Here is a 25,669-nt window from a genome sequence, read left to right on the forward strand (position 1 = left end):
TTGTGGGATCAGAGAGAACAATGCTTTGCTACCAAGTCAGTTTTCCTGGTTCATTCAGACATTCACCTAAGCCCATGATTTTCAAAATGGGGCACAAGAGAGCTATGAGGAGGTTGTAGATATCCCACTTTTGGAAGTTGTCCCAAATCATTAGTACCAGGCCACTGGTGCTGCCATTCTGTCATTATTTCTCCCAGGCAGCATCTCCTTTTAACTGCCTTAGATGTTTAGGGAAGAAAACATGCACCTAATTATTTTCAGTCTTGGCCAGACAAAGCATGTAAGTGTTCATATGCTTTCTTGGGTGTCCCGGGATGGCAGGAAGTGGAGTGACAGGATTTGAGGATTGCCCTCACTGCTTATCTATTAACTGAGATTTAAACATAAAAATGCAAATGTGCATAGTTTTAATATTTGGTACTTAAAAATGAAAAATGGTCTTTGGGCTATCTCTCTGCAAGTTTTCAAGAAGAATACTAGCAATTCTTCCATGTTTGTTACTCAAAGTTAAAAAGAAATGATAGGGACTTCCCTGGTGGCGCAGTGGTTAAGAATCCACCTGCCCAGGCAGGGGACACGGGTTCGAGCCCTGGTCCGGGAAGATCCCACATGCCACAGAGCACCTAAGCCTGTGTGCCACAATTACTGAGCCTGTGCTCTAGAGCCCATGAGCCACAACTATTGAGCTGGCGTGCTGCAACTACTGAAGCCTGTGCACCTAGAGCCCATGCTCCACAACAAGAGAAGCCATCGCAATAAGAAGCCTGCACACCCCAACGAAGAGTAGCCCCTGCTCGCCGCAACTAGAGAAAGCCCGCACGCAGCAACGAAGACCCAACACAGCCAAAAAGAGAAATTAAAAAAAAAAAAGAAAGAAAGAAACGATACTTCCCCCTTTGATGGCTTCTACAGTATGCAGTCTCAAAACATTTTCTAACACCTGGTCTATTTGAGGCAAAGGAAGGCATTACACCTTCTGTGAATTTTTTAAAACATGAAGTGTAAAAAGAAGTAACCTCCTCTCAAGTTATATGAATTCTCTGGGTTGTTAATTCTCTGGGTTGTTAAGATTGCTGCTTGCTCAGTAGAAGTCTCCTGAGCTTAAGGTACCACAGGAAAAATATGACATATGCTTTATGCTGATCTTATGAAGCCAGTTAGCAGTCAGTATCCTAAATTTAAATGGAGGGATATAGAGATTTTTTTCTTTTGAAGATATGCTGAATATGCAATTAGGACCAAGATTCTGGACTCATTAAATTAGCAGTAGAATTGAGGTCTTGCTCAACGCTCTCAGTTTTAGAATTTAGACAAGTCATTGAGCATCATTGGGTCTTTTTATTTATTTATTTATTTATTTATTGCGTTACGTGGGCCTCTCACTGTTGTGGCCTCTCCCGTTTTCGGAGCACAGGCTCCGGACGCGCAGACTCAGCGGCCATGGCTCACGGGCCCAGCCACTCTGCGGCATGTGGGATCTTCCCGGACCGGGGCACGAACCCGTGTCCCCTGCATCGGCAGGCAGACTCTCAACCACTGTGCCACCAGGGCAGCCCCATTGGGTCTTTTTAAATCGTTTAAAAATGATATGGTTGGGCTGGATAACATACGTGGTTCCTCTTAGTTCCAAATTTTCATATTTGTTTTATTGGATTAGTTCATTTGTTATTTTATAGTGATTCTTCTAGTTTTTATACTGTACATTTTATTTTTATTTTTAAATTTTTTTTAAAAGTTGATTTTCTTGTTTTTTTTTAAACTTTTTTTTTTTTCTTTTTGCGGTATGTGGGCCTCTCACTGTTGTGGCCTCTCCCGTTGCGGAGCACAGGCTCCGGACGCGCAGGCTCAGCGGCCATGGCTCACGGGCCCAGCCGCTCCGCGGCATATGGGATCCTCCCAGACCGGGGCACGAACCCGTATCCCCTGCATCGGCAGGCGGACTCTCAACCACTGCGCCACCAGGGAGGCCCGATTTTCTTGTTTTTAAAATTTATTTTATTTTTATTGTTTTGGCTGCGTTGGGTCTTCATTGCTGCGCGCGGGCTTTCTCTAGTTGTGGCGAGCAGGGGCTACTCTTCATTGCGGTGCGTGGGCTTCTCGTTGCAGTGACTTCTCTTGTTGCACAGCATGGGCTCTAGGCGTGCGGGCTTCAGTAGTTGTGGTGTGCGGGCTCAGTAGTTGTGGCTCACGGACTCTAGAGTGCAGGCTCAGTAGTTGCGGTGCATGGGCTTAGTTGCTTTGCAGCATGTGGGATCTTCCTGGACCAGGGCTTGAACCCGTGTCCCCTGCATTGGCAACTGGATTCTTAACCACTGCACCACCAGGGAAGTCCTACATTTGATTTTTAAATAAATACAAGCTCTTAGAGAGTCATTGTATTAATTTGTTAAAAAAATTTTTCCCTGAATCTGTAAATGTAGTGCTGAACATGAAGCAGACACTTGGGGAAGACTACATAATGGTAACATTTACTTGTTATCTAGGTTTGTGCGTGTATCTCTTTAAAATGTCCATCACTTTATATTCTTTGGTGTAGCAAATAATGCTTTTCATGTAGTTGGCACTTAATAAAAAGTAACAAAATTAATGTAATCATGAATGACTTATTACTCCTCTCCCCTACTGGCATCTTAAAGAAAAGTTGGACACACTTTTCATACACTAAAAAAAAAAAAAAACCTTTTATTACAGTAACTATGCCCAATGGATAAATGAAAGCCCTGCTTCACATCCTGGCTTTGGTAAATTACTTTTCTGGATGCCCTGAGGTAGCCCTGGAATGGTAATGATACCATGGATTGTTTCTGGAAATTAGAATAATCTTCGCAAAAACATGTCTGAGTAATCACTTTTTATCATGACGACACAGAATAAGACCAGTTCCTCTGGTTGTATATTGTAAGGTGAAGAATTATACTGATAAGGGGTCACCATTTTGAAAATCACCACTGTCAGCATAATATAAATTGCAGGCATTGGGTCACTTGGAATTAATTTTCCTCTCCCCTCATCAATCTGTGGGACACATTAGAAGCTCAGGAATAGTGTGAAAGCAACGTTACAGACCCAATGGGATCAAGCAGCACAGAAGAATTATAACAGCCTTAAGTGCTGGGTGACTTGGTGGTTTTTCCAAGTCAGTTTTTCTAAAGGCTACTTGACTGGAGAACTTTTGCTATATTTTATACTGTTCCCATAATGGTTAATCCAGTTGGGTATTTATGATCTGATAAATCAAAGAACTATAATACTTTTATGTGGCATTTTAAGAAAAGAAACTGCTTTGACATTTGTATGCACGACACAGAAAATGATTTCTCTCTCTCTCTTTAAAATAATATAAAGGATTTAAATAGACCCTAGATTATAGTGACATTTAAATATCACTTTTTAATGTCCAAATAATTTTAAGGTCAGGAGCCACCTTAAATTACTTTTGGAATAAGGCAGTATATAAGTAAATATAAAACATTAATAAATAAAAATTTAAAAGAAAAAATTATGCACAATTCTACCAGGGCACAACTCTTCATTTTTCATAGTCCCCTCAAGACTTTTGCTACATCCCTTACCTATTTCAATTGTTGTAATCTTTATTAAATGTTTTATTTTAATTATGCATTTTCATTTAACATTATATCGTAAGAATTTAAATATTTTGACAGATATAAGTTTACAACTACATAATTTTTGTAAACATGAGGTTTATTAACATGAGACCATTAATTACTGAAGTCTTTCTTATTACCTTACCCTAGTTTAGAGATTACTAGTAGGAACATCGTAATACCTAACGATTATCAAGTGGTTATTCAGCCTCCCTTTTAAAGTACACGACATCTTTAATCTAATTTTCTTATCTACAAAAAGGGAATAATAATACTTAATTAACAGTTTTATAATGAAATACACGTAAAGGGCTTAGCTCAGTAAAGAGAGCCTCATCATCATCATCATCACCATTGTTGCTACCACTCAGTCTTTAGTTCGTTATTTTGGATATCACTTTCTTGGGAATTCCTTTTGGTTTTCCCAGGATTGGGTGAGATACGCCTCTGTATGCCCATAGCACTACCAAAAATGGCCTTTCTATTTTTCTATTTCTATATTTGTATTTTTCTGTCATAATTGTGTATTTTCTTCTTGTCTGATTGCCTTCCAGAGGGTACACTCTTGAAGGCAGAGACTTTGTCCTCTACGTTGTATTCCCAGGACCTTCATCGTGAGGGTGTGTAGTAGTAGATGTTGAGTCATAGTTTGTTGAATGAATGATTTATTTAACTAAAACTTTGCTTCTGCATAGATTTATGACAGTGAAGTGAGATTATTTTTAGACTGATGACATGGTCAAAGAATATTTTCTGTTATAGTCCACTGATGTCTGCGAACAGATCTTGAGGGTGGTGAGTAGGTCCAATCGACTGGAAGAACTGGTGTTGGAAAACGCTGGACTTAGAACGTGAGTATTTCCTGAATACATGAACGTGTTGCTTTAAAACATTTTGCCATTTCCTCTAAAATTAATATATAGTTTTGAGAAAAAAGTTAGGCTACTTACATGTAGAGTATGGTGTATTCCCTTCTTAAAAAATAGTCCCTGTGATTCTCCATCATTATCATGAAGGTCAAGGATTTTCTGACATCTTTTGCGGTTGTGTCACATGGTATTTTTGAGGGTACATAAGTATAGTGGTTAAGAGTATGGACCCTTGAGCCAGACGCCTGATGGCTTTGGGCAAATTGTTTCAGTTCTCTGTGCCTCAGTCTCTTCATCTTTAAGGTGGAGATAATAATAATGCCTACTTTATAGTAAGTAGTAAGGATAAATGAATTAATACATGGGAAGTGTTTAGAAAAGTATCTTTCATATTATAGATGCTATGTGTTAGCTTTTACTGGTATCATTAATGGTCATCTTAGTAATAACACATTTCATAGGATGTTACTGCTTTGTTTTGAGCTGTTTTAGCCATTTCTCTCCCTTTTCAAATTCACACTTAAATAATCTTCATCTAGTGGTTCAGTAGCCAATACCTAAGCCTTACCAGAGGCAGGCGAGTTTGAATCTGCTGGAGTAAAGACTTTACTGCTACTACGTGAGGAGGGCTGACAGTTTCATAATCATAGCACTTAGTGCGTTATTTTACGTTAAACACCCCTGAAATAGTGATTTTGACTTTTGTTAAAATGTAGTGCTAGCAACTGTAGCCTTTAAATTCAATGATTAGGGCAATCAGTTTTGCATTCATGATTATTGCATGAAATTAGAACTGAGATAGTGAATAGCCTACTGTACTTTTCATGAAAAGCAGGTTCAGTTCAGGATTTGTTTTTTAAGTCATGAAGGAGCCAAATAGTACTACTAATAGCATCCTGCAGTGTGTCTTTAAAGGGGCGATTATATATTTTCTTTTTCCTTTTGAATGAGGTTTTGACCGATCAAGATGAACCATATTCTAGGTATGGCTTTACAGACTCTCTAATGAGGATGTGAACTAGTGTAAATAGGTTGGTTCTTAACAAATATATGATATATAGGTTAATATTGTAAAGAATGCTTTTCTCTTTTTAGATTTCACCCTAGCTATTCTAGCTTTAAATTTTTTATTTGAGCAGTTTTACACTTTGTGTTATTTCATCTGACTGTTTTGTTTACTTGCAGAGATTTTGCACAGAAACTGGCCAGTGCTCTAGCGCATAATCCCAACTCAGGACTCCATACGATTAACCTTGCTGGAAACCCACTGGAGGATCGAGGTACCGTTACATTTACGTGACCATTGATGCCAGAACTGTAAGAGGATTAGGGAGTTTTAATTGAGCCATGCCTGAAAAATAGTGTCAAGTTTAGTTGTAATTATGTTATAAATGCTGCTGAGGCTCTTGTTGGCTTCTAATTCTTTCCACCCTTTTGTGAAAATACTCATGCTACAGTTTTATCAGCTGATAAACTTTTCTTGAAGTGACACAGATGGAAAGGAGGGTATTATTTTTATTTATTATTTTTATTGAAGTCTAGTTGATTTACAGTGTTGTGCTAATTTCTGCTATACAACCAAGTGATTCAGTTATACACATATATACATTCTCTTTTATATTCTTTTCCATTATGGTTTATCCCAGGATACTGAATATAGTTCCTTGTGCTGTACAGTAGGACCATGTTGTCTATCCATTCCAAATGAAATAGTTTGCATCTACTAACCCCAGACTCCCAGTCCATCTCTCCCCCACCTCCCCTCCCCCTTGGCAACCACATATCTGTTCTCTATGTCTGTGAGTCTGTTTCTGTTTTGTAGATATGTTCATTTGTGTCATATTTTAGATTCTACATATAAGTGATATGGTATTTGTCTTTCTCGGAAAGAGGATATTATTTTTAAACTATTGTATTTGTTTTTATTGCTGGGTAACAAATTACCACAAACGTGGCAGCTTAAGGTGACACAGATTTATTATGACACAGTGTTTTGGGGTCAGAAGTCTGGGTAGAGGTTAGGTGGGTTCTCAGTGTCATGAAGCAGAAATCAAGTTGTTAGCTGGGGCTGTGATCTTATCTGTGACCCGGGGTCTTCCTGAAGCTCACTGGTTGTTGGCAGCATCAATTTCCTGAGGCTGTAGGACTAGGTCATTGCTCACCGCTTGCCAGGGACCACTTCCAGCACCTGGAGGCTGTGTTCAGGTCCTTGCCATGTAGTCCCCTCCTCTCACAACATACCTGTCTGCCTCGTGTTCCAGGCCAGCAGAAGCACATCTCTCTGATGCTCTACTTTCTTTTAGTCCGCTCACCTGTTTGAGTCAGACCCACCCAAGACAATCTCCCTTTTTTTTTTCTTTCTTTTTTTTTTTTTGCGGTATGCGGGCCTCTCACTGTTGTGGCCTCTCCCATTGTGGAGCACAGGCTCCGGACGCGCAGGCTCAGTGGCCATGGCTCACGGGCCCAGCTGCTCCACGGCATGTGGGATCTTCCTGGATCGGTGCACGAACCCGTGTCCCCTGCATTGGCAGGCGGACTCCCAACCACTGCGCCACCAGGGAAGCCCCAATCTCCCTTTTGATTACCTCGAAGTCGCCTGATTAGTAACCTAATCACATTCATAATATCCCAGCATATTCATTGGTCTGCCCACACACTTGAAGGAATTATAGCGGGTGTGTTTACCAGGGGGCAGGAATCTTGAGGACCATCTTACAATTCTGACCATCACAAATGTTTTTAAATTTTTAACAAGATTTGCATGTAAGGATAGAGAGAAGTTGAAGGACTAGATTTCATGATGAGGCAAAAGAAGTTTTCATTAAAAGTGTTTGTGTGAGTAGAGGGAAGAGTCAGTAGGTTTAGAAAGTGAAACTTGAGAGTTTGAATTCACAGTAGGAGAACATTGATGGATGAGGTTTAAGATGAAGTAGCTTTATCTCTAGAGGGAATACTTCATTTTCATTATCTGTTGCAGATGTTTTCCAGCATTGTTGAATAAGGGCCTTTCATCTTGTGATGTTATATATTTGATGAGGATTAATTATTAAACTGAGCTGAAGATACTGATATAGACATTCAATTCTGCTTTTTTATTCCTGATATTGACATTGTTCTTCATTGAAAAAGATACCCACGTGGTATCCAAACAAACATTTGAAGAGGAACTTCCCAGCATCTGAAGTAGTGAACCTAAAGGAAGGTTGAGACTGAATTGGAAAACTAGTTCACATGAAAGACACTCTCATAGATTTATAGGGCAAAGCTGAAAATAATGGATACATATCCCTGCAACAGGAGTTTCTCTGGGGTTTAGTCTTTTCTTTCAGAAAAACAACTGTTCTATTAGTCGAATGCTACAAAGAGGTGACTATAACAAAGTGGAAACCATATAGATCACCTTTTATAGACATGAGGGCTGTTTGGCTTTTGTTTTTAAGATGGAAGGGACTTGGACATTTTTCTCTACTGACAGGACAAAATCAGTAGTTGTTAAATGCCAGTTGCTAAGGATGTGAAATCCAGAGTTCAGTAAGGGACACTCCTTAGTCATCAGGCAAACACAAATTCAAACCACATTGAGATACCACTTCAGAGCCAGTAGTTTGCCTATAATCAACATAAGTGTTGGAGAGGATGTGGGAAGTGGGAACGCATGCATTGCTGGCGGGAGTGTAAAATGGGGCAGCCTCTTTGGATACTGGTTAACCAGTTGCTTCAAAAGTTAAACACAGATTTGCTTGATGACCCAGCAATTCCACTTCTAGGTGTAACCCAAGAGAAATGAAACATATGTCCACAAGAAGACTGGTGAATGAATGTCGATAGCAGTGTTATTCATGATCACCCCAAAGTGGAAACCCAAATGCCCATTACTGGTGAGGGGATAAACCAAGTATGGTGTATCTGTACTGTGGAACACTACTCAGTAGCACGAGAGAACGTGGCAATGATCCTGCCTAAAGCACGGTTGAACCCCCAAAAGCGTTACGCTCAGTTAAAGAAGCCAGACCCCAAAGACCTCTTGTTATTGTTTGGGTTTGGGAGGCAGTGAGGAGCAGAATGAGTCTGAGGCCCTTCATCTTTCTCGTCATGTGCGACATATGCCCTGAGGTGCAGCCCTACTGGACAGCCTTATCTATTGGACCCTCTCCTTTGGCTTAAACTCCTGCAACAGTGCTTCCTTCATTCTGCTGCATTGTAATTGGATGTGGATGTTTCTCCACCAGCTTTGTTCTCTTCCCTACTTCTGTCTGTCATTCTTTCCTAACCTTCTAAGACACACTACGTCTAGCCTAAGACCTTGTACGTAATCAAATATTTTCCTTAAATTTGATTTCATTTAATCGAATTCCCTTTTGTGGTATTTAAATTGCTGTTGAAAACTATGGTGAAGTTTATAGAGATTTCTTTTGTACAGAGTCAGAACATGTATTCAGAGATGACATTTCCCTGCTTCTTTCCTCCACTTTCCTACCTGTGTGACCTGATGTTGTGCATCTTTTCACCTACCTGAAGTCTGTTCCCAGGTGTTAGAACCATGAATCCTTCCAAGGATGTTTTCCACAGCTTGATGTGTAGATACTGACTCTTCGGGGTGTTTTGTGCTCACTTACATTCAAGTTTTGATACTCCTGACACGTTTCTGCCCCCTCTAAGTCATTTGTTGCTGTGTTTGTTTGCTGGTGCTCTGGGACAATTGCCAGCACCTGTATTCCCCACCTTTTTTCACTCTTGGGGCTGACTGACCCTCCTGAACACAAATTCTTTACAGGCCTTTTTTTTCATTCAGGCTAAATATCTGAAAGTGATTGGTAGCTTTTCTGCTCCTGGATGGAAAGTCCACAAGAAACCCAACTGAGTGTAAAATATTTATAGAAACTTCAAAATAGGGAAAATTTTTCATGACTTTTTTTCTGAGCTTTTCAATGGAAAACAATAAAAAAGCATGGGGGAGGAGTTTGCAGTTGAATTGTTTAGTCTATAAAGAGAGACCGAGCCCAGGAAGATTATTTACAAGGAATTGCAAAGAAACACAAGGCATTTTGGCAGCCTAGAATTCTGAGGAATTTAAGCACCAAGTGGAATTTGATTTTGTACCTGAACCATCCTTTCAGGGACTTATTTGGAAACTCTAGAGAGGAAGTTTGGCTCCTTGCTTTGTGATATGAAAGTTGATGCAGCAAAGCCCTGATATTTACAGCTCAGCTTCCCTGTCAGGCTCATGTGCAGAGGACAGGCAGCCTTCTGTTGCTAAGGGGCTTGGGGTGGAGGAGGTTGAAGTTTGATTTAGTAGGAGGGGTGTAGTGTGTATGGGCAACGTTTCCAATGCTGGATGCCCTGCTTCCGCTCTGCAAGAGCCCCACAAGCCAGTGAACGGACCACACACGTGCGCGAGCTCCTCTTATCCTGTTTGTGGGGCCGGCCCTACTCCCCAGCTTGCTCTTGGCCTTCTAGTCCAGTGTGTTTTCAGATTGTAGGTCAAGACCTGGTAAGCATTTAAAAAAAAAAAAAAAGAGGGCTTCCCCGGTGGCGCAGTGGTTGAGAGTCCGCCTGTCGATGCAGGGGACACGGGTTCGTGCCCCGGTCCGCGAAGATCCCACATGCCGCAGAGCGGCTGGGCCCGTGAGCCGTGGCCGCTGAGCCTGCGCGTCCGGAGCCTGTGCTCCGCGACGGGAGAGGCCACGGCAGTGAGAGGCCCGCGTACCGCAAAAAAAAAAAAAAAGAAAAAAAAAGAAGAAATAGAATAGAAAATATCAAAGTGCATTGTTCAGGAAAACTTTGGTTTTAGTTTTCTATTACATGTGTATGTGTTTATTTTGGTATGAGGTTCCTGCATCATGATGACACATCTCTTTCTTTATGTGGGTCATGGTCGAAAAGGCTTGAAACTCCCTGTTCTAGCTGACCTTCCTTAACTAGTTCTGTGGTGAGTCCTCTGGGCTGACCTAGTATCTGAACCAGGGTGTTTCAGTCATCACCTCATGACTAATCCTTTGGATGTGATGACTTTTTGGATCAAAGCTGAGTGTTTCGGGGGAATGCAGCCCTTCTCTCTCTGCTCATTTCACACACTTTTCTTCCCCTAAATGTCACAAGCTCTGTGTTCTGTTCTCCCTAGTTATTACCCTTCCTGGTTCTCCTAGATTTTATGACCTTAGCCTCATCAGGAATGTCTGTCCTTATTTCCTCCCCTCACTTTGTTCTAAATTGGATTATTTTGTTTAAAGATGATTTAGAATCCTGTCTCAGAGTGTTTTTCTTTTGGAAATGTTGACCTGAAGCATGCAAAGTTTTTTTTTTCTTCAGCCATCTGGTAGTGGCTCTGATTTGATTTTCTGGATGAGACAAGATAAATAGATTCTAGAATTGTCCCTTGCATTTTGGGGTGCTGTAGATCTTTCATATCTCAGTGTATACCAGTGGATTCTGGAGTCAAAATACATAGGTTCCAATCTGGGCTTCTCTACTTTACATCTGAGTTTCCTTGGACTAGTTACCTAACTTCTCTATGCCTCAGATTCCCCATCTCTAAAATAATAATAGCACCTCCTACATAACGGAGTTCTAAGGATTAAATGAGATAATACACATAAAAGCCATAAGAATCACCTGTCACATACTATGCACTCAATAAGTGTTAACTTTTACTACCATATTTGATTCATAAAATAGTCTTGTGAAGTTAAATAGCACAAATGTTATTATTCCCCTTTAGAGATGAGGAAACCATGTTAACATAATTTGGAAAAGCTTTCAGAGTCATACCTAGTACCGACAGACTCTTGTTCGGAATTGCCTTAGTGATCAATCAATCAGCCTCTTATACTGTGGTTGGGATTTTCTGATTTGGCTGTCTAGATTTCCCTTGGAAGTGGAAGGAAATAATTTTGTGTATGCGATTTACTTAGTTTTTTTTTTATATTTAGTGTTTCTGAACTCTCCAGGGAAGCCATTGAAATTAGTAGAAATCTAAAGATTTTAACTCTCACCTGTGTTCTGACATCTACAGTGTCAAATCTATATGCTTTCTAACAGATAAGAAAGAGGTCTTTTGTTTCCCTGTATCATGTTGCTAGAATTCCATAGCAGGATTTTGTTAAATTATTAATATTATGCTTTCAGTCAACAAGGACCACCTTAAACCGTTTTTTTCCAACCATGTGAATCACACTGATTCCAGAATATCAAAATTTTAGAGTTTTATATGTTATTGTCATAGGCTTTTAAGTACATGCATGATTAATGAGTTAAAACTGCAATGTCAAATTTAATTTCCTGTCTTAGGAAGTTAATTACATCAGATGGCAAATTATAATTCTAAACATTTTATAATTACTTTTTTATTAGTCATAAATATTTCAATAATAGTTTTGTTTTGAAATGAGAAATAAAAATTGGACCATTTTTTTCTTCTAAATTTGACACATAGTAAAACAAAAATAAATTACAAGAAGGGTTATTCATCAAGTAAAGTCTCCAGATGAAAGCTTTTGGTGATAAATTTCATTTTAATTCACAGCTCTGAAGCCTAAGTTTTGCTTTATTTGGGGGGCAGAATTGAATAGTTTTGGCCAGAGGTTGAAAAAGTCTCTTCTGTCCTTTCTTTGTGGGGAAATGTTTTCTTGATGATCAGTTTCTTCCATGGCACTACTGAGTAACTAACTTCAGGAAGTACAAGGCAGGTTAATTTTTTTGTTTTTCCTGAGATTTTGGCTGCCAGCCACCCTCAATTTATTCATGTTGCCAAGACCCGATTTCTGAAGTCTGCCAAACTGGAGGACCCTTTGTGTAATAATCTGTTACCTTTTTATCAAAAGTGAATTTAGTTTTTTCATTTTCAAAAAACTGAACAGTACTGACCCCAGTTATGCCTCTCATTCTATTAGCACTTAGCAAGGGTGTTTCTTTAAAGAAGAAATATAATATATTTATGAGTTGTGGATGCCTAGGAAACTAAAACAAAACATTTCATCAAGAAAAAAAGAAGCTAGTAACTTAGTCTGGGATTAGATAAAAAATACTTTAACCAAACAATCTTGTATCTGAGACTTTAGTCCTTTTTACCTTTAATCCTGCTTTCTTTGTTTAAAATAAATGCTCAAACATGACTTTATTCACCTTTTTTCTAACTTAGGAGCTTCACTTTTTATTACTTTCATTACTTAGGGTGTGATAGTTCTATTTCCAGAGAAAAGTATTGTTGGATTATTTATTCTTTTCTGTCTACCTTCCTTTTTAAAAGAAAGTTTATGATTAAGGAATGAACAGATGAGTGGGTGTCACCAGTAGTGTAAAATAATTGTTCCATTCTGGGCTTGCATTTGGTTGTAGGCATTTACAATTTTATGTGGTGTTCCAGGTGTGTCTGACACAAAAGAAATTATCATTTTCTCAAAGAACAAAGCAAAACAACTCAAGTCAACCTGAATGAAACAAATTTGAAGTTTAAGTTTGATCTAACAGATATTTTCAGCATGATTTGGGGATGTATATATCCATTTTTAAACATTGTTGTAGCATATACTTTGCTGAGTGAAAAAATACGTGAAAGAATTGGTCATGAGTAGTCAATGAGAACTCTTGTCAATATTTAAAGTAAGAATCTGGTGTCCTTTCCTCTTCCATACCTAATTTTTTTTAAAGACTTAACTTTTTTAGATTAGTTTTAGGTTCACAGCACAATTGAGAGAAATGTAGAGAGATTTCATACATTCCCTGGGCCCACATAGGCATAGCCTCCCTCGTTATCAACATCCATCAGCAGAGTTAAGACATCTGTTACGATTGATGACCCTCCATTAATGCATTGTAATCACCCAAAGTCCATAGTTTTCATTAGGGTTCACTCTTGGTGTTGAATGGGTTTGGACAAATGTATAATGACATGCATCCCTCATTATAGCATAGTATCATGAAGAGTATTTTCACTGCCTGAAAAATTCTGTGTTCTACCTGTTTATCCTTCCTCCCCATGCACCCCCATGCCCAACCCCTGGCAATCACTGGTCTTTTCTACTGTCTCCAGAGTTTTGCCTTTTCCAGAATTTCGTGTAGTTTTCAACTACTATGGGTAAATACCAAGGCGTGTGATTGCTGAATTACATGATAATAAGAAGTTTAGTTTTATAAGGAATCACCAAACTGTCTTCCAAAGCAGCTGTCCCATTTTGCATTCCCACTAGCAATGAGTGAGCGTTCCTCTTGCTCCACATCCTGGAACATTTGATGTTGTCAGTGTTCCAGATTTTGGCCATCCTAATAGGTGTGTAGTAGTATCTCATTGTTGTTTTAATTTGCATTTCCCTGATGACATATGATGTAGAGCATCTTTTCATATGCTTATTTAACACCTGTATATCTTCTTTGGTGAGATATCTTTTAAGGTCTTTGGCTCATTTTTTGATTAGGTTGTTTATTTTCTTACTGTGGAGTTTTAAGAGTTCTTGTATATTTTGAATAACGGTCCTTTATCAGATGTGCCTTTTGCAAAGATTTCCTCTCAGTCTGTGGCTTGTCTTCTCATTCTCTTGACATTGTCTTTTGCAGAGCAGAACTTTTTGATTTTTTAAAATTAATTTATATTGGAGTATAGTTGATTTACAATGTTGTGTTAGTTTCTGCTGTACAGCAAAGTGAATCAGTTATACACATACATATAACCACTCTTTTTTAGATTCTTTTCCCATATAGGCCATTTATTTATTTATTTATTTATTTATTTATTTATTTATTTATCTATCTATCTATCTATCTATCTATCTATCTATCTATCTATCTATTTATTTATTTATGCGATACGCGGGCCTCTCACTGTTGTGGCCTCTCCCGTTGCGGAGCACAGGCTCCGGACCCACAGGCTCAGTGGCCATGGCTCACGGGCCCAGCCACTCCGCGGCACGTGGGATTCTCCCAGACCAGGGCATGAACCCGTGTCCCCTGCATCGGCAGGTGGACTCTCAACCACTGCGCCACCAGGGAAGCCCTATAGGCCATTATAGAGTGTTGAGTAGAGTTTCCTGTGCCATACAGCAGGTTCTTATTAATTATCTATTTTATATATAGTAGTGTGTATATGTTAATCCCAATCTCCCAGTTTATCCTTCCCCCCTCCTTGGTAACCAACAGAACTTTTTAATTTTAATGAAGTCCAGCTTATCAATGATTCCTTTCATGGACTGGGCCTTTGCTGTTGTATCTAAAAAGTCATTGCCACCCACAGACCTCTAGATTTTCTCCTCTGTTATCTTCCGTACCTAATTTTCAGAAGTAACATCTTTTTTTTTTTTTTTTGCGGTATGCGGGCCTCTCACTGTTGTGGCCTCTCCCGTTGCAGAGCACAGGCTCCGGACGCGCAGGCTCAGCGGCCATGGCTCACGGGCCTAGCCGCTCCGCGGCATGTGGGATCTTCCCAGACCGGGGCACGAACCCATGTCCCCTGCATCGGCAGGCGGATTCTCAACCACTGTGCCACCAGGGAAGCCCAGAAGTAACATTTTTCATTGAAGTATAATGTACAGTGATAAAAGTTTGTAAATCCCTTAATGAATTTTTACAAAGAGGATGCTCTTATGCAACCTCTACAAAGATCAAGAAATAGGACATTACCAGCACTGCACAAGCTTCTCTTTTGTTTTGCCGCACCCTTCCCCTCCACCACCCGGAAAAGATAACTACTATTCTGACTTCTGTTATGATAGATTAGCTTTATTTATTCTGGAACCTCACCACCATAGAATTATATAATACATACTCTTTTATATTTGTCTTCTTTTGCTTTTCTTTGTTGAGAGGTTTTTAATAATAGATTTATTATTTTCTTAAATAGAGGAGATTATTTCTTCTTATGTAAATTTTGCTAAGTTGTATTTTTCATGTGGAATTTCTTCTAAAATGATACATTTTTTGATCTGTAGATTTTTTTATACCCTTCAGTTCTATTTGTAGTGTCTGCAGGATCTCTACTGGCATTCTGTTTTCATTTTTGATTTATATAATTTGATTTGATCCTTTTCTTTCTCTTTTTTAAAGTCTTGCTGGGATTTATTAATTTTATTGGTGTTTTTTTTTTGAAGAACAAGCTTTCTTAAATTTACTTATTTTATGACTGCTTTCTGTTTAATGATGTCTTCTCTCTGTTATTTCTTTCCTTCTGTTTATAGGGATGGAGTGAGGATTAATTTGCTGCTTTTTTTTTTTTTTTTTTACACATCTTGAGATGGATAGTTTGATAATTAGTTTCCAGCTTTTCTTCTTTATTTACATATGTATTTAGGAGTATAGTCTTCACTCTAAGGAGGGCTTGAGTTGTATCCCCAAAATTTGATGTCATAATTTTTAAAATTTAAATAAAAAATTTTAAAAGATTTCCATTGTGATTTTTTTTCTTGGACTCATTTGTTATGTAGGAATATATTGCTTAATTTCTAATTATTGGGGGATTTTCTAACTATAATTTTTTTTATAATTCCTATCTTAATTCCATAGTAATGGTAGCAGTTAGAGAACATACTAATAGTTTGAAAATAAACTTTGTATGATTTCACAGAAGTTAAGGAATATACTGTTTGTTGAGACTTGCTTTATGACTCAGTAGAAGGCCACTTTTGGTAAATTTTCCTTGTGTACTCTGAAGAAATATATTCTGTAGTTATTAGGTACAGTGTTTTAAATATATCAAATAGATTTTTTTCATTATGCTCTTGATATCTTGTATATTTTATAGCTTTTTTTGTCCATTTATCAGCTAGTGACAGAGATGTGTTTAAAAATCTCCCACTATTGTGTGTGTGTGTGTGTGTGTGTGTGTGTGTATACACACACATATATATGTATAATAATATGTGTATTTTCTTTTTTGCCATTAGATTTACTTTATATATTTTGAGACTATGATATTCAGATTGTGCAGATTTAAAACTGTTACATCTTCTTCATTAAAGAAATATCTCATTTATCTCTAGTAATACTTTTTAAAATCTAACTTGTTTTATATTATTACAGATAAATTAGCTTTCTTTTGGTTAGATTTGCAGCATATATCTTTTTCCATGCTTTTAGGTTCACTTTGGAATACATGCATTTCTAAGTGTGTCTCTCAAAACCATCTGATATTATTGTTTAGCTAATCCATCTTTGACTTTTAGTTTGAATACTTAGTACATTTATATTTAATGTAATTGTTGATTTATTTGTGTGACAATCCACTATATATCTGTTTTCTCTTTATCACTTTTTTTGTTGTTCCCTTTTCCTCTCTCTTTTTTTGACTTTTGGATTAATCAAGTTTTCAAAATTTCTCCATCTTTTTCCTCTCTCCCCTCCCACCCCAATACATTTTACAAGAATGTATTGACTAAATATTAGTCCTGTTCCCTCTCTGCAATTAACATTATGGATTAACATTTTCAAATCTCTAGAAATATTTTTAATTAAAAAACCTGTTTAACATTATTTAATCCAGTGATTGTCAAACTTATTTGGGAAATGCTGTGGGAGATAGGTAGGGTCTCCCAGTACCCTACCATCCTTGGGGAAATGCCCATCTACAAGCTTCATCAAGCTGAATGACATTTAGGTTATTTCTAGAGTAGTACGTATTAATTGATAAAATTTATATGTAATTTGGGGTTATGTGATAGGGCAGCAGCCAACACGGTTGTTCCTTATTGGTGCCTGGAGTTTGAGCCTGTGGGACCATACAGTTAATACTGTTTTAGGATTCTTCCCAAAACATGCCCCCTGGGAAGGTGATAACTCAGATACAGCAGGAGGTTGGTTGAAGGACCTGTTGGAAGAGCATACATTCATCTATTACTTATTTCCTCCCAGAAAAGAGTCTACATTCATTACAGTCCTTGGGTGAGTGAGCTGGTTTTCACAGTAGCCCACTCTGGCCATTAAATTTAGAGACCACCTGATTTTTATTACTGTAAATTCCTTGGGATTAATTTTATGTTACCAAACGTAGGTTAAAGTTAGTTTAAAACATGCTCTGTTGCTTTGTCTGAGGTTGTTAGCCATAAGCCAGTTAAATATTGGAATCCATCTGCTTAAAGTGAAGCCATTTTCTGAATAGTTAATATCACATTGTTTTCTTGACAATAATTAAATAGCATGCATCCGCTCACCCAGAAGAGTGATCAGCTCATTAAGACACAGGTTAAAAAGAAAAGGGTCGAAATTATATCACTCTTCCTAAGACTTTTGCATTTGAAATAGCACTGTGAGGAGACGATAATACTTGGTCCAAAGAAAAACATCTCTAATGGTAACGTTTTGATAATTGTGCTTTTCTCTTACCCTATAGGTAGGACTGAAAGTAAAGGAGGCATGATGGTAGATGATTAGAAAACAGTGTCTAACATTAGAAAGAAAAAACGATCACTTTAATTGCAATCAAAGTTAATTTTCAGGCATTGTAAAACAAATGCAATCCTAACAACTTAAAAATTCTAACAATCCCCCTTTTCCCTTTCTTTCTCAGGTGTGTCGTCTTTAAGTATTCAGTTTGCCAAACTCCCAAAGGGATTAAAGCATTTAAATTTATCTAAAACCTCATTGTCACCTAAAGGTACAGTATATCTTATTTACTTAACTGTGTGTCTATAATATTTCTGCTGCCCCCTGGTACCTTACATAGTTAGAATTAATACTCGTTGTGTATCTGCATTTAAAAATGTAGTTGACCCTTGAACAATGTGCTTTGAACTTCCCCGGTCCACTTAAATGCATATATTTTTCAACAGTAAATACTACAGTAGTACACGGTCCACAGTTGGTTAAATCTGCGGAAGTGGAGAAACCGTGGATACAGAGAGCTGACGATTTGTTACATGCAGATTAATCCCCACGTTGTTCAGGGGTCATCTGTATGCGTATTATAGTACTCTGGCAGTTTTAAGATAAAGAAGTTATCTGATTGGACTTCTGGTGTTCTAAAGTGAAATGCTTTCAGAGTAGAGAATAATTTTCAAGTATACCTGTGGTCTCCAACTTTTTAAACTTTGAGTCAGGGAACGCTCACCTGGCTGCCTCCTGCCTCACATTCCTAGAGGTAACTGGTTGTGCTTTGCTGTTGTTGTTTTAGTTTTTGATTTAGCAATGTTTTGTTTGTTTTTATTGAAGTATAATTGACCTACAACACTCCGTTAGGTCCAAGTGCGTAAGATAGTGATTTCAATATTTCTGTACATGACAAAATGGTCAGCACTGGTTGTGTTTTTCTTGGTTCATCCTTGGAAAGACATCAGCCATCCCCACTTCCCCGTTACCCCTTCCCCTCCAGATGGACTGTCTGCTGCACAGAAAACAGTTGGGCCTAACTGCCCAGTCCCAGTCACCACTGTAGCTCTACCTGCTCTATTTCCTGTCCTGGAAATTGCCTTTCCTTCCCCAGGTTCTTTCCTGACTCCGCTCACCATCCTCTCAGTTTTTCAGTTTTGTTCTTATTTTGCTACATCAGCACCGTCACAATAATAATAAAAATCTCCCTGCATACACCGTGCCTTTGCATACGCTTCGTATTCTGCTTGAAAAGCTTGTCTTTCATCTTGTGTAGGGAAAACCTCCATGCTTGCCTTCCTTCTGTGTTTCTCTTTCCTGTGCATCTCCTTTACTACTCACACAAAACATCTCATTTCTGACACCTCTGGTCACCAGATGTGTGGACGTTTTCCCCTCACAACAGGCAATTCTCTGTGACACCACCTGGTAGATTCAGCTCAGTATCTACCTGGAGATGGCACGAGATCCTACAGGTTAAGGGCTCAGTCCCACAAGACTGCCATGCCCTCCGACCGCCTTTAGATACCAATTCACACGCCCAGGTTATCAGAGGTTCCAAAGACCCTCCTCCTTTAGCTTGATTAATTTGCTAGAGTGGTCCATAGAACTCAGGGAAACACTTACTTATGTTTACTAGTTTATTAAAGGGTATGATAAAGGATACAGATGAACGGCCAGATGAAGAGATATTTAGGGCGAGGTCTGGGGGGGTCCTGAGCCCAGGAACTTCTGTTCCTGTGGAGTCGGGGTGTGTCACTCTCCTGGTGTGGATGTGTCCATCAACCTGGAAGCTCTCCAGAGCCCATACCATTGGGATGTTCGTGGAGGCTGCGTCACGTAGGCGTGGTCAGTTATTAACTGCATTTCCAGGCCCTCTCCCTTTTCTGCGGAAGTGTTGATGGGTGGGGGTGGGGCTTCTCAGCATGGCTTGGTCTTCCTGGTGACCAGCCCCCATGCAGGAGCCCACCAGGGTTACCTCATTAGAGCAAAAGATGCTGCTAATGCTCTTACCACTTAAGAATTTACAGGAGTTTAAGGAGACCTGGGTTGGTGTCAGGGTCAAAGACAAATATTAGAACAAGGGATGTTTCTAGTGCTCTCATCACCTAGGAAATTACAAGGGTTTGAGGAGCTCTGTGCCAGGAACGGGCATGGGAGGCAGAGACCCATATATATTTTCTCTTATCTCACACATCTCCAAATATTCTTGGAGAGCTTTAGTTTATTTTATAAAACCCTCATCTGTAATCATCTCTTCTGAGATGTCTTATTCCTGAGGCCTCAACAGAATCAATTTCTCTTTCCTTTGTGTCACTTCTAGATCATATCTAACATTATTGTATAAATGTGGTGTCTTCCCTACTCGAAGGGGGCTCTCCTTGCAGCCTCTGTGTCTCTCATCTCCGTATCTCCAGCACCTGGCATAGTGCCTGGACCATTGTGGGTGTTTAGTGAAAGTTTCTTGAATTGAATAATTTCCCATTCCTTAACTACGTCACTATCTTTTGAGGGCAGTATGTGTAGCGATTGCTGGTTCTCTTGCAGATTGCCTAGGTTTGAATCCTAACTTTTTTGCTTACTATAAATTTGCTTTTACAATCTCTTGGTTGTACCTACCTCATTTGTAATATGGAAATACAAGCATCTGCTTCATCAGAGGTGGTGGGATTAAATGGGTTAATACGCACACAGTGCAGTTTTTGGCACAGAGGCCGTGCTATCCCTGCCTCCATCATCTTCTTCCTCTTCCTTCTCCCCTCTCCTCCCTCTCCCTCTCCTCCTCCTCTCCTTCCTCCCTCCCTCCCTCCTGCCTTCCCTCCCTCCCTCCTCCCCTCTCTCCCTCCCTTCCTTCCTTCCTTCCTTCCCTCTGCTGTGTGTTTTTATATGCTTTTATTTCACCTGGGACAACTGCAGTGTCACACCTACAAATCTGGTGAATGACTGCTCCTCCTGGAGGATTCAGTTTCTATCTCATTTTCTCTTTGAAGCCTCTCAGACAGCCTCCTCTCACCACACCCTGTGGGACTAGGTGTTCCCTTCTCTGTGTTCCATAGCACAGGAATTTGTAAATTCCTCAATTTTACCGCGTCTCCCATTGTATTTTGGTTGTGTCCTAGCCTGGGAGGTTCTGGATGGTAAGGGCTTTGCCTCATTCATTGCCGTGTCCCTGGCACCCAACACACTGCAAGTTCTCACTAAATGTGTCGTGGATGAGTGGGTGAAGCAAAGTGGTCCCGGAATGGTTTTCTATCCATCTAGTCATACTTTATTCTGACCATACAGTTTCACTGAGTGATTTGAAATTGGGGATGGTTCCATACGTCCCATGATTTTATGTGCACACCTTTGTACCCACATGTTTAAGATGAAGGCATAAAAGTAACTTTCCAAAGGGAAACATTTCCCCAGGAGCCAGTGTTTTCTGTCTTGATGCCTGAAGCCATCTACAGATCTTAAAGCTAAGTGTATGTAGTCCCTTTTTGTTATCACTGTTCTACCTAAGCAAATTAGTTTCTTAAAAACCTTTTTTTTCTGATGATTATCAATGCATTACATATTGTTGGTAAAGATTTAGAAGATACTGAAAAGTATAAACGAGAAAGCAAAAATTACTTGTAATGCCAGTACCAAGCCATTACAAGACTGTCACTGTTGACAGCTTGGTACCCATCCTTCCACACTGTTTTCTGCCTGTACATAGTTTATTTATATACATACCTACAAAAAACACTCACATGCATACATGCGATTATACTGTGCTTACTATCTCATAAGCTTCCTCCCCTGCCCCCTGTAGTAAATTGTGATCATTTATGTCAGTAAATACTTGGTCCACTTTCAAAGGCTATGCCATAGTTCAGCATATGCAAAATGTTCCCTAATTTATTTAAATGATCTGTTGTACATTTAGATCATTTAAAATTCTTCAGTGCTGCAAAGAACACTAAAATGACTTCTGTATCCAGTTAATGGTCATGTGTTAATTTCTTCTTTAGGATAAATTCCTGTAAGTAGAATTGCTAGATCAGAGTTTGCAAACATTTTTAAAAGCTTTTTCTGATATTTATTGTCGAGTTGTCCTCCAAGTATTTCATATAACCCTCTTTACACTCTCACTATCCGTGGATATTGTTCTCTTTTTAAATTATCAAGCATATGAACAAAAGTGTTCTGATGTTTTAATTTTAGTTTCTTCAGTTATTGCTTAAGTAGCTTTTCCTGCCTTATTCCTTAGTCATTTGTATTTCTTTTGGAGGAAATTACGAGTCCCCCTCCTCTGTTACTGTTCTGTTTACAGTGTCATTTTTTTTCTTTATTCATTTGAATTATCCACACATTAAAATGTTAATCATTTATTATGTGCTTCATAAGTCTAACTCTTTTTTGAGGTAGAGGTTTTTTTTGTTTTTAAACTTGATTATATTTATTTAACTTATTTGTTCATTACTATAAGACAGATAGAGGGATGCTATAATCATTAATCCTTCTCAGGGCAGGTTTGGGTTCTGAGGCACCTGAGTGCTACCCACTTACTGATGCCCTGTCCCTCCCAGTGTGATGAGAGTGGGCAGATTCCCTAGGCAGAGCTGGGTTCCTCAGCTTCCTTGTGAATCAGGACAGCCCCACATGCCCTATACCCTTCACAAATAAAGATCAACACCTTTATCTCTTCTCTGCAATAAAATGTGTTTGAGAATTAATAACATGTGACCCAAAGAATTTTAAGTTGCCCTTCCTAAGATGTATATCTTGAAATGTTGTTTTTTAAAAAAAATTGATTTCTTAAAGGTTTTCAGTATTCTTGCAGACTGTCACAAAGGATCTGAAAGGTTTTGCAGGTTCAGAATAACTCAGATTAAATTGCAGTTTTAAGCTTTTGCTGAATTTGACTCACATTTATATGTTTGTTCTATGAAAACATTTATATTCATGGCTCATAATTCAAGACAGATTTTTTTTTTTAATCTGCCCATGACATCCACACTGTCTCCAAATATCCTTTCTCTTCCTCAGATGTTAGCTAAGTGATAGTTTTCTGGATTTCTAGTAAATGTCCTGCTGGTTGCCAGATTATGTCAACGCAGGGCCATCTGGTACCACCTTTTTCCAGCTGTAAACACTCCAATAATAAATATGAAGAATGGTCAAAATCACTAGACAACCAGAATCAACGATAGCATGAAAATCTGTGCATAGTTTGGGTTGGAAGAGCCTGATTTTTTCCATCCTATATTTTTGTGCTTTCCTGCTATTAGTGTGTTATTAACACAGGCCTCATGTGGATGTAGGCTCCAGAGGTGGGGGAGGAAATCCTTCATTCTGTTTCAGTAGCTTGAAGCTGAGCTGATAACACGATTCTCTCCCAGTTCTATTCAGATGTTGGCCAACTGCCAAGTGCCCACGCTTGTCAAGGAGCGTTCTGCTGTCAAGACTAATTTCATCTTCTAATTTCGGAATTTATTTATTGAGTTTTGTTACACCGCACTAAGGACATAATTTTACAAATTTTACATAATTTTACAAATTTTACAGATGATTTTCTTGATGAGAGTCTGATATTTTCCACAGGTTTTGGACTTGATTATTCCATTTCAAAATACATTGATACTACCAATAACAGGACAGACTGAAGGAAGCTGGTCATTTAAACAATCACAGAAGTTGCCTCCAGAAATTAACCTTTTCTGTGGGCCATTGCAAGTTCCTCTTATCTAACACAGTTAATCAAATCTCCACCTCCTTCACTGCAAAGCTCTTGTCTCTTACCTCTTTGATAGTATTGACCTCGCTAGATTATGATTATTCAACTGTGTGGGTCTCCCACTGGACTGGCTTTGAGAGGGTAAAAGAGTATCCCCTGGGTCTCAGAAGCCCATGCCTGGTATACAGTAGGCCTTAAATAAAGATTTGTTGTACTGAATAAATATTCCTCGTGTAGCACTGGCTTTTCATCCTGGAATTTATTTAGCTTCTTTTGTGGTGGTCTTTGAACTTTTTGAGGGCAAAGAATGGGTCTTATTTACACATATCTCCCAAAGCCCCAGCATTTGATAAACATGTTATGAGCACTTAATAAATGTTGAGTTGATGGCCAAGACATTCTTCCATGTACTTAAGTAAAACATTTTCCCCTCTCTGCCTCTGAGTCTTCTCTCTACAAACCCAAATGGACACTCACCATCAAGAAATGGCTCAGTAGCCTTTATTGGACACACACTGGAGTTGGTTCTCTGTAACTCTGCAAAGCTGAAGGATGAGGTAGTAACCCCTCCATGAGTGCCATGTACCAAACATTCTAAACTTGGAGCAGCGTACTGCTCCAGTGTGGGGTGGTACTTGTAACCCTCAGCTTTTTTTTTTCTTGGAGTGCCTCCTTGGGTCCTGCAGCTGTGACCAGTTCTGGCCTGACCCTCGCCCCTTATCCTGATGAAGGCTCTGTCCATGTGCAGACAAAAGCCCTGTTCCCTGTTTCCCTTTTGGGTGGTTAAGATAGGCTGGGATTTTCAAGAAGAATTTTACTGAAAAACAAGAAAAACAGAATGATTTATGAAAGTATACCCACCTTAGAAATAGCCATATTTCCAAAATATACGATTTAGAACCATGGACTTTCAGTAGAAACATGAAGAGCTTTGCAGTATCCATATCCCAGTTATCTGAAGAATAATCATCAGTGATAATTGTGTGTATTGACCTCTTTGAATCCCAGGGAGGGACCAGCCTCTTCTGGGCTCCCATTTTGAAGTGACCTGATGAAAATCTACCCACCACAAGTTCCTGACTAACAGGCCTGTTTCAATTCCTGTTACCCACAGATAGTAGACCATACCTCTCTCTCCACAGAATAATCTTACCCTCCTCATGTGTTCATTCTTTGTTTTTGAGGCGGTATTATCAGTTTATTTCAGTTGACTTTAACTTGAACCATTTATGTTATGTATATAAATAGTGTGTAGAGTATTAATTATCAGTTTTTCCTTTTGATTGCTTCTTCCATTGTGTACAGGTCATTAGCTCTTTGTAAAGTCCATTTCAATCTAAATTTTGCCTTGAGTATAATATGTTAAGTAGAGCAGTACATTGCTGTGTTAACTTTCAATAGCCTAAAGTATCTGAATTTGCATCTGCATCCTTTCAATACTGTACATTAAGGCAAGAATCACCTGGCGGGATTAAGAGAAGGACGAAAATGATCCGTTAGACTGCTTGCATCATTTTAAGACTTCAAAGTAAAATCCTTTCCCTCCACATCATTAGAAGTAGAGCAAAATGAAGTTGATTCTGTTTCTTTCTCCTCCTCGGTGAGTTGATCGTGTCTGTGACTAACCTGTTCTTCCTGAGAAGATGTCAAAAGACCATCCTAGAGCTGCCTTTTGGGGACAGGGCTTATGGTTAACCTCAGTCCTGCAAGTTGATGGGGCTGCTAGACCATTTAAAGAAACTCACAAACCTCATTTTGGTTCCTGGAGTGGAAACTGAGCCTGGATCTCATCTATGTTGCAGGGGTGAACAGCCTTTCTCAGTCACTCAGTGCCAACCTGTTGACCGCCACCACTCTTAACCATCTGGACCTCTCAGGGAACATCCTTCGCGGAGATGACCTCTCGGTAGGTTTTCTTTTCCTTACTGCCATCTTCAAAGAAGCTGTACTTACTAACCCTGGAGTAATTTCGAAACATATTTCCCCACATCTCCCTTTATCGTGACACCTTCAAATCATTTAGTCATGAGCTTATGAAGAGTTTTAGAGAAATGTTCCAGAGCCTTCCTTTTACTAAATAGAGCCTATTCTAGAGATTTTATCCCCCCTCACTTAAGATTGTTGAAGTTTAAATTCTTTTTGGAAATACTTTTTCTGAAGGAATTTTTTCTCCACTTCAAAACATTATTGCACCTGTTAAAATT

General features: G+C 39.0%; 1 protein-coding gene across 3 annotated transcripts in view; it reads left to right on the top strand.

Moving 5' to 3' along the window:
• CARMIL1 (capping protein regulator and myosin 1 linker 1) overlaps positions 1-25,669 on the top strand; it is a 317,490-nt gene that overhangs the window by 166,394 nt on the left and 125,427 nt on the right. For all 3 annotated transcript variants that reach the window (XM_060109371.1, XM_060109372.1, XM_060109373.1), the window contains exons 10-13: positions 4,371-4,459; positions 5,663-5,757; positions 17,964-18,050; positions 25,268-25,371. In XM_060109371.1, coding sequence (XP_059965354.1) covers positions 4,371-4,459; positions 5,663-5,757; positions 17,964-18,050; positions 25,268-25,371 — 375 coding nt within the window. The remainder of the gene's footprint in view (positions 1-4,370; positions 4,460-5,662; positions 5,758-17,963; positions 18,051-25,267; positions 25,372-25,669) is intronic.

The sequence above is a fragment of the Mesoplodon densirostris genome, chromosome 10 (assembly GCF_025265405.1).
Source record: "Mesoplodon densirostris isolate mMesDen1 chromosome 10, mMesDen1 primary haplotype, whole genome shotgun sequence".
Classification (NCBI taxonomy): domain Eukaryota; kingdom Metazoa; phylum Chordata; class Mammalia; order Artiodactyla; family Ziphiidae; genus Mesoplodon; species Mesoplodon densirostris.